At 35.7% G+C, this 10,250-nt stretch overlaps 2 protein-coding genes across 8 annotated transcripts; one reads left to right on the forward strand and one right to left on the reverse strand.

The window, feature by feature from the left end:
* The first annotated feature begins 199 nt into the window (after positions 1–199).
* Positions 200–5,966, forward strand: LOC127813477 (cell division control protein 2 homolog A). 5 transcript variants are annotated; one of them, XM_052354442.1, is made up of 9 exons: positions 200–389; positions 1,930–2,081; positions 2,165–2,349; positions 3,511–3,631; positions 4,191–4,364; positions 4,808–4,971; positions 5,288–5,375; positions 5,468–5,521; positions 5,736–5,966. In XM_052354442.1, exons 2-9 carry the CDS (start codon positions 2,073–2,075, stop codon positions 5,823–5,825), a joined length of 885 nt encoding a protein of 294 aa, XP_052210402.1. In that variant the 5' UTR covers positions 200–389; positions 1,930–2,072; the 3' UTR covers positions 5,826–5,966. The 5 variants fall into 5 exon arrangements, with proteins under 5 accessions (XP_052210402.1, XP_052210403.1, XP_052210404.1 ...); XM_052354443.1 differs by having other exon boundaries at positions 1,990–2,081; XM_052354444.1 differs by having other exon boundaries at positions 2,039–2,081.
* Positions 5,967–6,308: 342 nt separating this feature from the next.
* LOC127813478 (auxin-responsive protein IAA26-like) lies at positions 6,309–8,833 on the reverse strand. Of its 3 annotated transcripts, none has more exons than XM_052354447.1 (6): positions 8,696–8,833; positions 8,453–8,544; positions 8,172–8,342; positions 7,607–7,923; positions 6,990–7,140; positions 6,309–6,790 (listed from the first exon to the last, which is right to left on the reverse strand). In XM_052354447.1, exons 3-6 carry the CDS (start codon positions 8,279–8,281, stop codon positions 6,712–6,714), a joined length of 657 nt encoding a protein of 218 aa, XP_052210407.1. In that variant the 5' UTR covers positions 8,282–8,342; positions 8,453–8,544; positions 8,696–8,833; the 3' UTR covers positions 6,309–6,711. The 3 variants fall into 3 exon arrangements, with proteins under 3 accessions (XP_052210407.1, XP_052210408.1, XP_052210406.1); XM_052354448.1 differs by lacking the exon at positions 8,696–8,833 and having other exon boundaries at positions 6,309–6,583; positions 6,677–6,790; positions 8,453–8,615; XM_052354446.1 differs by lacking the exon at positions 8,696–8,833 and having other exon boundaries at positions 8,453–8,615.
* Positions 8,834–10,250: the final 1,417 nt, after the last annotated feature.

A 10,250-nucleotide genomic window follows, 5' to 3' on the forward strand; every position in this document is an offset into this window, starting at 1 on the left:
ATGATTTTGGAACGAGTCTAGCGAAACACGAATGATAACGCGTTATCTAAAAATATATAAAATGTATCACTTTATCTTTTTAACTCATTTGTCTTCGTACTCATCTATTAATCATAAAACGCTTGCATAATTGGCTCGCTTACCAAAAATGTCTCACGTTATGTTTTGTCTCTAAACCTGTTTATAAAACGCCTCGCATCCCGCTTTATCCCCACTCTTTAAACGGTACCGATGGTTGACTGAGAAGTGCCTGTCCGAGTGGTTAGGGTTAGGGTTGCGCTTCTGGTAGCGACCTACAAAAATCCTCTCTCTCAGAGTGTTATCTTTCCGTGTCTCTCTCAGCATCATCACGAGCCTTCAATCTATTCGCCATCTGATCGCATTTCCAGGTGAGTCCCTTCGCAAATCACTTGCCTCTCCGTCGCCAAAACCTGTGTTTGTTCATGTAAATGCACGCATTGATGTAGTTATCGAACAACACTTGCTCGGAATGTTTGAAATTTGCTATCTAGCGCTTTGTGCTGTTTGTCGTGATTTCTCGATAAGATCTGATTTTATGCTAGCGTACAGGTGTTGAGAGAAATTTGGACTGATTTATAGATTTTACGTAAAAGGAAAAAAAGGCCAATGTGCTATCGACAATTATCTCCAAATGACTTGAGAACAAAAAATTAAACTCTCTCAAGTAAATGCCCAAATCTTAACAAGAAGCTTAAACAAAGAGTGACTAGGGACTTATATCAACACCAATTATGATGGAATTGGAGGCACTGCCGTTCTCCTATTCTTGCTCTAGCTGGACTAACTGGGAATATTTTGCTTGATAATCTGAACTATCAGTCTGGTTTTCACCAATTAAAAGGAATTGGGCACTTGGATAATCCAACTACGTGTCAAAGTTTGTAGCACTTTTGAGTGTCACAATAGGCTATTGGCTGTTCTTCCTTTACGCTCAATTCCTAAAGAATACAATTGAAGGCCTCAAAATGGTTTATTCATGGATTGTAAAGTAAAGGTATTGTTCATGACCCTATTACATAAGACATATTGGGCTGGCTTCAAACCATCGAGGAAACAGTTGCCATCTCTTTTCTTCCTCCATTGGTTGAGGGAAAGCGATTCTTAACTTGAATTGATGGAGTAGAGGCCTAGCAATTGGCTTAGCATTCTTCATGGTGTACTCTGAATCATTCATTGAAAGTATTCCTTTTGTGGCAGCAACTTCTTAGCTATGGCCATGACTGATATTTATGCCCATAAATATTTGGCGGCAACTTCCATAAATATTTGGTGGCAACTTCTTAGCTTCTGGTAGTGAAATGCAAAGATACTCCCTGGCTCTTGTGAAGACTCAGTAATACTGCCAACATAAGCCACAGCAGCTGCAATGTGCACCTTCAATCTTCTTCTAACTACCATCTTGCATCTGCAATGTTCACCTTCAATCTTATATTATGGAGCACATCATGGCTGATCTAGTGCATAAATGAACGAATGATATTTTCATAGGCTTGACATTTACTTCCTTAAATGGGAACAGTTAAATTACATTATTATATATCCCTCATTTGCAATTTTCAAGCTGTATAATTTGCATTCAACAATTGAACCATCATTATTTTTAGTTTAGACTAGACTAACTGGCACTGTAACACTACTGTTGGGGAAAACTTTGGATGATCACCAAGTGTAAATAAAAAATGATGATAATCTTGATAATTTTAAGTTTCCAACCACCAAATCGAGCTCAATAAAACAATGATGAAATAACTGACATCCTGTTTTCTTTTGCCATGTCTGGGTATTGCTTTCACTCTGCAAGATAATTGATAGACCCGCATATTATTAATTCATTGGATACCATATTGCTCTTGTAAAATTTGTTGTTATTACTCTGTAGGATATAGTTTTATTCTTTTGTATTTTTAGGTGCATCTTGACTTGGTTGGGCACCTTGTTGGGTGATTTCTTCATTGTATGCTTTCACAGCTTTACTGAAACTGTTGTTCCATTGTTGCTTATCTGCTTGGTTTCGGAGTCCCAGGAGTTGTAGGTCTGTTGAAGTTGATTAAATGGAGCAGGTAAAAGAGTTGGCATCCTTCTTATTTAGTTAACTTTTAGTTATTTTCATTTTGTACTAGACTGATTTTTGTGCACTCTTCAGTATGAAAAGGTCGAGAAGATTGGTGAAGGAACCTATGGGGTAGTCTACAAGGCTCGCGACCGTGAGACCAATGAGACTATAGCTTTGAAGAAGATCCGTTTGGAGCAGGAAGATGAGGGTGTTCCTAGCACTGCAATAAGAGAAATTTCTCTACTGAAAGAGATGCAGCATGGAAACATTGTCAGGTTTGTTGCCATACTATGTTTTTCTAATAAATTTGGAGCACAGCAAGCATGACTGCATGTAGATGATGGGGTGAAATTTTTGTTTGTAACATGAATATGTAAGTGTCATTAGCCTTTAAATATCCTGAATGTTCTTGTGCTTCAGATACTTTTCTTTTGTTTGTCCAGATGATATTGGTTGCTATTATTATGTTCTCTCCCTTGTATTGCCATTTTCATGTTGTCTCTTGTTTGCCGCTATTTTTTGACAAACCACTGGCTTGAAAAAAAATAAGGAAACTGCTTCCTGAAGGCAGTGACTGCTTCTGTTTCTGGTGGAAGATAGAAATTACCTTTTGAATATTAATTTTAAGAAATTTCCTTGCATAGAAGTTTGTTTGGAATTAAATAATTGATGATTGACTGTTGGTCAAATTGAAAGTGAAATTGAGTTCCAAGGTGGAGTCTTGACATGCATACCTGCCAATCTTTTTTGATGGATAGATCTGTATTATCTGGAACATGGATTGTTGTGGCGCCTGAAATGAGATTAGGGATTTGATATGCTACAACATTCCAAAATGTCATATGGTAGGATAGACTTGTATAGATTGCCATTAGTACATGAAAAAAAAAAGAAGAAAAAAGTTTGGAGCCATTATCTTTTAACAATTAGTCATAAAAAAACATAGAATAAAAAATTATTTATTCTTCAAATTAATCACATAAAGACAGTTGTTGGAACACAGTGATATTTATGTTGCCAAAATTCCTCTCTCCCCTTATTTGGTTTTACCATTTTGTTTTTCTATGGTGCTAAGAAAACATTTAAGGCACTAAATATGACATACTTGGCCATCATTTGGATGGCTCAGTTCACCTTTTCAAAACAAAAATGGTTTGTATTTTGGAACAAATATCCAAATTCCCAACTTGTACAAATCATATATGGTTTTATCTCTGAAATGGTAAAACTTGTTGCATGCAATGAACCCTACTGAATGTGTACAGTGCTGTTTCTTTTGTTTATATATTTTCAGTTACAGAACCCTACTGAATCATATTGCACAAAGCAGATCCAAACTTCTTCTACATTTCATTATATTATATTAGTGGGCTGCTATTTGAATATTATTTTGGATAGGTCTGTAATATAATGTTTGATAATTTACTGGGTGACAGGTTAAAGGATGTTGTGCACAGTGAGAAGCGGTTATATCTGGTTTTTGAGTATCTGGACTTAGATTTGAAGAAACACATGGATTCTTGTCCCGAGTTCTCTAAAGATCCGCGTCTGATAAAAGTGAGTGTGATCTTCCTGCTCTTTGGAGGTTGGTGCATACTAATATCAAGCTTGTCTGCACTAGTTGCATATGCTAATGATACACATGCACACTTTTTTGTTTTCAATCACTTTGATAGTACATATTAAATTGTATATATATGTAATTTATGCAAGATTTCCATTGAAGATCAGTAAATCTGGAGTTCAAGTTAAACCATATCTGAGATTTGCAATACAAAGTTAGTAGGATTTTGGAATTGATATAACTTTGTATTTATTTCAGAATGCTCCAATTCGTGACTAGTTTTTAGTTTTATTAGCAATTTATTTCACTTCTGTCTAGAACCCTGGAATCAGAATGTCCAAAGCATATACGTAGTTCCATCTTCTTTCAATAGTCTCTTTGCTATTAAGGGAGAATCTTTCATCATTAGACTTGAGGAACTTAAGTTAAATTTACCCTTCCTTCCTCTTAGTAGTTTTTTCATCATTTGGTGTCTGATTTCATTAATTATTGTGATAGTGACCCAATCAGGATGCCAAAAGTTTAACTATGTTGTTCTCATTCAATTTGCAGATGTTTCTGTGCCAAATTCTTCGTGGTATTGCTTATTGTCATTCTCATAGAGTTCTTCACAGAGACCTGAAACCTCAGAACCTACTGATTGACCGCCGGACGAATGCACTAAAACTAGCAGATTTTGGGTTAGCCAGAGCATTTGGCATTCCTGTCAGGACATTTACACATGAGGTATGGGTCTTAGGTTTTGGTTTCCATCTATGCGTTATTCTTAATCAGTATGATGCAATAATACCTCACTTTCTTTCTTGCTCTTTATCTACAACCTCATTTTTAAGTCAATTTTTAAGAGTTTAATGGCGATGATAGTTAATCAATTTCATCTTTCTTCAATTGTATCAAGGACAACCATGAGAATGAAAGTGACTACGATGATGAATTTTATGGGTCTGTTTTGTAACTGGGCAGGTCTGAGGTTGGTTTGTGTTCAATTTCAGAAGCCAGAGGACCTATGAACAACTTAAAAATGTTTGTAACAGTCGTGTGCTTCTTGTGACTTATCCAGGCCTGCACTAATATAATCACAGCAAACTGAGTTGTAAAGATCATGTGAAATACTACTTTGAAGTTGACCTATTATTTGCATATATGGTGCTCATCAGTTCGTGTTCCAGGTGGTGACTCTATGGTACAGGGCACCAGAAATACTCCTTGGGTCACGCCATTATTCAACTCCAGTTGATTTGTGGTCAGTGGGTTGCATATTTGCTGAGATGGTGAATCAGCGGCCGTTGTTTCCTGGGGACTCTGAGATCGATGAACTGTTCAAAATTTTCAGGTAGACAACTCATGACCAACCTAATTTCTTTGGTTTTCTGGAGTTATTTATATGCTACTTTTTAAGAGTAAGAAAACCATGCTATTTAAAAAGCTGTAATGGATTTCCCTACTCATTAAATAACTATGTTTTTTAACACATGATCTGTTAAATTATTATTTCTAAGGATTCGGGTCTTTTCATTTTATGCCTACAAAATTTGGGAAAAAACCCTTATGAACTCAATTTTCAATAATGACGGGCCTAATGTTGAGGTTCATAAATCTGGAGTTTCAATTTCGTCACTCTGTTCACTGATTTTTTTTGGGTTATGTAGAGTCTTGGGTACTCCCAATGAGGACACATGGCCTGGAGTTACTTCTTTGCCTGATTTTAAATCTGCCTTTCCAAAGTGGCCTCCAAAGGTGATTGCAGTTACCACACTTTGCTATGTTTCTTTGAATCATGTTAGTGAATATTTATATCACGATTTTTAATGTGCATCCTCGACTTTCAGGACTTGGCTAATGTTGTTCCAGATCTTGACTCAGCTGGTGTTGATCTTCTAAAAGTAAGAAGTTACATGTTCATATGTTTGTTTAAAATACATTTTTTCTTTTACGGAATACATATTATTCTGAAACATGTTGAGAAGCATATGGATTAATAATTTCTGATCCTGCTGCTGCATTTTAGAGTTGCAAATAAATAGAAGACTGCAATTAAAGAAAATTTGCTCATTCTGGGTGTTCTCATTGCTTGTACATGTTGATGTTCACTTCCAGAAAATGCTCTGCATTGATCCAAGCAAAAGAATCACAGCTAGAAGTGCTCTGGAGCATGAATATTTCAAGGACATTGGGTTTGAACCTTGATATCCCGTACCTTTCTCTCTGCTGCAAAGAGTACATATTGAAATGTAGCATTCTGTGTCTTTTTCTATGAGAAGTGCTTGGCAACAGCGCCGCCCCCCCCCCCCCCCCCCCCCCCCCAAAAAAAAAAAAAAAAAAGAGAAACAGTTTGAATTACTTTGAAGAGATTTTCGGCACAGCCATATGCCATTGTGAATTTTCTTACTTGTGTCTGTTCCATCATTCACCTCCATTGGGAATGTTTCAAATTTGCCCTTTGTAACCTCATTCTGTGTGAGAAACAAAATTGTCTACTATTCCCCTTGAATTGAAGGACTTTGGTTTGCCTTTTACTCTCTCCCCATCAGAATCATCTAGCAAGTTCGAAATCCTTAGTCTGGGGTTTGGCTACAGAAAACACAGGTGCTCTTATGGATGGAAACTGGAAAGAAAGGCTGCCAAACTCGAGATTAGGATATTTTGCTCGGTAACTGAATGGCTGCCTGACTTTCGGTGGCTTTTTATGTGCTATTCAGGGAAGGATTTTACGTCCGAGCCTTCTTCCAGACATCCTAATCTCTAGGTCTGTTGTTATCCCTTGCTTGGCAAACTTTGCTACATTACCAGCCAAGAGATTATCAACAGTATATACACAGAGCTGCAATTTTTGTTGCAGCTGCTTATTAGAATGTAAATCCCTCACATTTGAGCTCAATCTTCATACCTCTGTTGAGGATCAGGTGCTTGTGCATTTCTTCTTTCCGGCAAAGTATAATTTCTATCTGTTGAGCACACAATCCGGTCTAAAATTATAAAACATTGAATTAAAAGAAGTCGGAGACACATAAATATGATATTAGTTGTAAAGGTCTTACAGAATATAAGGGCATATATAGAAATAACGGACGAATTAAAATTCATATAGTTGCAGAGATGAGAGTTCAGATCTTCGCAACACCCGCAGCCTCGTTGCCGTCGAGACAAACATTCTGCGCAAGAGCTTTCACTAAAATTAGCCGTGAAACAGGTAATATGGAGGAGTTGAACAAGAACCCAAAACAGATGAACCAGGATTGGGAGAGCAAATCTAATGTAGAAGGGTGAAAGAAATTGAGACTTTTGGGGAATTAAAATATCTATTTCTAATTCCCCACTTCCATGGAACAGAGAAGAGAGAAATATTCTTACGGCCATGGAACATCCCCTACAAGCATTCTGTCTCCTTCTTTATCTTCATAAACCAGAGTGTATTCCCCACTTCCATCTAGTAGACCACTGAAGGTATGGGACTCCACCATTACTTCTTCCTGTTTCACTCTGGCAGAGTGATTCATTTGAGCTAGGAATTGGGAAGAAGAAAAAGAAGCTAATGAGCACTCAAAGGTCCAAGTACATGGAATCATGTTAAGAATCGAGACTCCGAGCATGAAACTCTTCACTTATGAGGGCTGGGAGAGCGTGGTTTTCGCATGTAGTTTTTTCTTTATTTTTTGGAAAGGATATTGTTTATATAAAGAAGCAATGTTACCATTGTTAAAAGGCTCATCCTCATGCTTAAACAAACATAAAATTGTTTAAAAATGTTATTGAAACAGTCATTTTACAAAAAAACATGAAAAATATTACGTATAAATACGATCTCTTTCTCAACCTTTGCAAAAGGGGAGCCTCCTTCACTGAGGATGTGCTGTTTTAGTAAACATAGCATGATTTGCATAACAAGTAATTGACAAAAATGGTTTATATTTCAAAAAATGGTTTATAGTAGAATAGCATTAACTACAGTTCTGTTTGTTGGGAGTCACCTGCAAGAAGACATCTAAAGAGTTCATCCACAGCTGAAGAAAGTGTTTGATAGTTGTTGTAGGCTTTGAGGTCTATTTTTCTTCCAATGGGTACTCCATCCATGTGGATCTTCACAAACAGACTGTTTTCAAGACTTCCAGCTTTCCTATCCCCCGGCTGCATTGAAGCTTTATTCTGTGAGTCCAATGCTGCCTTTGGGCTGCTGCTGGTTGCAAGATTCTTCCTAAATGAGCAAATTGGTGGCCACCCAATGCCTGTACCCATTGCCATTCTGCACTTTTTGCACTGTTTTTCATGAGTCAGTTGATCGCTGTTGCTGCTTTATAAGTAAAGTTTGATTAGATTACAATGAAAATTGCATTGATAGTTAGTCTCTATGTTAAAACGAACGTTTGAGAGTTAGTATTTTCTTTATTTATAACTTGAATTATGTAAAAATATTATTTTTTTTATTTTTATTTATTGAGAAATATAAATTCTTCCTAGTGACTTGTATTTACAAGGATGACACTCTGAGTTGCTTTGAAGAACCAAACAAGAACAAAGGAAAGCAGATTATTTAACCTTCTCTCAGAGCTGTTTGAAGGCATGGAAGAATTGAAGCCAAGAGAAAGAAGTGAACTCTGATCATCTCCTGGAGGGCCAAGCCTCAGTTCCAGTTTCTTGTCCTCCATCAATATTTTCCAGGAAAATGAGAATGAAAGAGAAGAAGAAAAGAAAAATCACAGAATCTCCCTGGAAAATGCGCATTCCCCAACTCAGAAAATAAAAACCCATTCGTATCTTATAAAGTGGAAAGGAAAATGAAATGCAAAGAAAATAGCTTGTAAAGAGCTCTTACTCACCAAGTTCCAACTTGGCACGTACTCTTCTGCTGTATCATTATTCTCAAATCATATTTTCCAGGAAAGTGATACTGAGGGCATATATAAGAAACCTGGCCCAGAAGAAAGAACAAAATTATGGGCAAGGAGGAAAAGAGTGGGAGATGTGATCATGCATATAAATGTGGTGATGTATGTAATTGTGTGTGTGTGTGTATATATATGAGAAAACCAGAAATTTATGAGATTGAAAAGATTATATACCAGCAAAATGATGTGTGATAATATTTTTCTACACATGATGGACCCTTGTGGTGCATCCACCAAGAGAGGGAGAGAGACTGTATTGGAAGAGAGAAAGAAAGGATCAAAAGAGCAAAGTGATGAGAAGGAACTTAGTTGAGTGTTGATGGCCTTTTGGTCACAAGCAGGGTTACAAGATTTGATGTAACATGCATTTGCTACTAACTTCCATTCAGGTTTAAGTAGTTTTTTTTTTATTATGTTTTTGTCAAGTTATTATAGGTATTCAATAAATTTATTTAATGTATATTTGAAAATAGTAATTATGATTTTCGATTTAGTATTTTGATTGGAAGAACCAAACTAATCGAACCGACCAAATGTTAAAACAATATTGTTTTGATGTTTACAAAATGATGTCATTTTCTTTGGTTGTGTATTTTTTATCTTTTTTTTCTTGCATTTATTTGATTTAATCGGTTCGGTTCAGTTTATATGATTTGAATTTAGTTTTTTCGGTTATCGATTAGTTCAATTTTTCAGGTTAATCAATTGGTTCAGTTCGATTTAATCGGTTAGTGGATTTCGATCGGTTCAATAACCGAACTGATCGTTTGCACTCCTAACACTTTGTACTTTTATTTTGTTACCTCCAAAATCACTTCTAAAAACAATAAAAAGAGAAAAAGAGAACACAACCGTACCAAAATTATAACTAAGAAAACACAATCGTCAATTATATACATATGTAAAGAACACACTGTTCGTTCATTTTAATTAGGATGTAAAGAACAACTTAATTTAGATAAAGGGTTCTTTGTTTTAAGAAACAAAAAATATAGAAATCATAACAAATAGAATTTGTATAGATAAAAAATTGTGACATTTATATCCTTTTGCTAATTTAAGATGATGTGAATAACCCTAAATTAGGGCAAAAGTCCTTCCATGGTTGCTCTTTCCTTTGGGATACCTTCATCAACTTTCAATTTCTAGGAACCTTTCTTCCACAATATTCGTAAGTGGGCATCCCCAATGCCATGCCCAGGTCAATGCAAAATGGAAGTATAAGTGGAATTTCAACAAATGGCACTTTCATGGGCACAATGGACATGCCATTTTGCCCTAAAGGCCAATAGTAGTGGATAGAGTTTTAAGAAAAAATAATATTTTGTTAAATATTTTTAAATAAAAATTATGTCTATTGTTGATGTGACAGTGATATTTCTATAATTATAATTTAACTGAATGAAATTTTACTTCTTAATATATAAATATTATTAATAATTATATTATTCTCTATGAAGAATGGTACATTTGGATGATGCACTAGTTTGTAATTAATTATATTATCGTATAATGTAAAATATATTATTTCTTAAATAAAAAAAAAAGTACTTGTTAGGTATGTTTATAAGGGCAAATTTGGAGTCAACCACCATCATTGCACATGCCTAAAGCTCAATGAAAGTTACTCATGAGCAGCTTGAACTCTTGTCTCCATGGATGTCACTAAATAGAGCAAGTGCTTGTGACTTTGAAGATAACAACAAAGACTACAAATAATGGTCAAATT

The sequence above is a fragment of the Diospyros lotus genome, chromosome 11, assembly GCF_014633365.1.
Source record: "Diospyros lotus cultivar Yz01 chromosome 11, ASM1463336v1, whole genome shotgun sequence".
Taxonomy (NCBI): Eukaryota; Viridiplantae; Streptophyta; class Magnoliopsida; order Ericales; family Ebenaceae; genus Diospyros; species Diospyros lotus.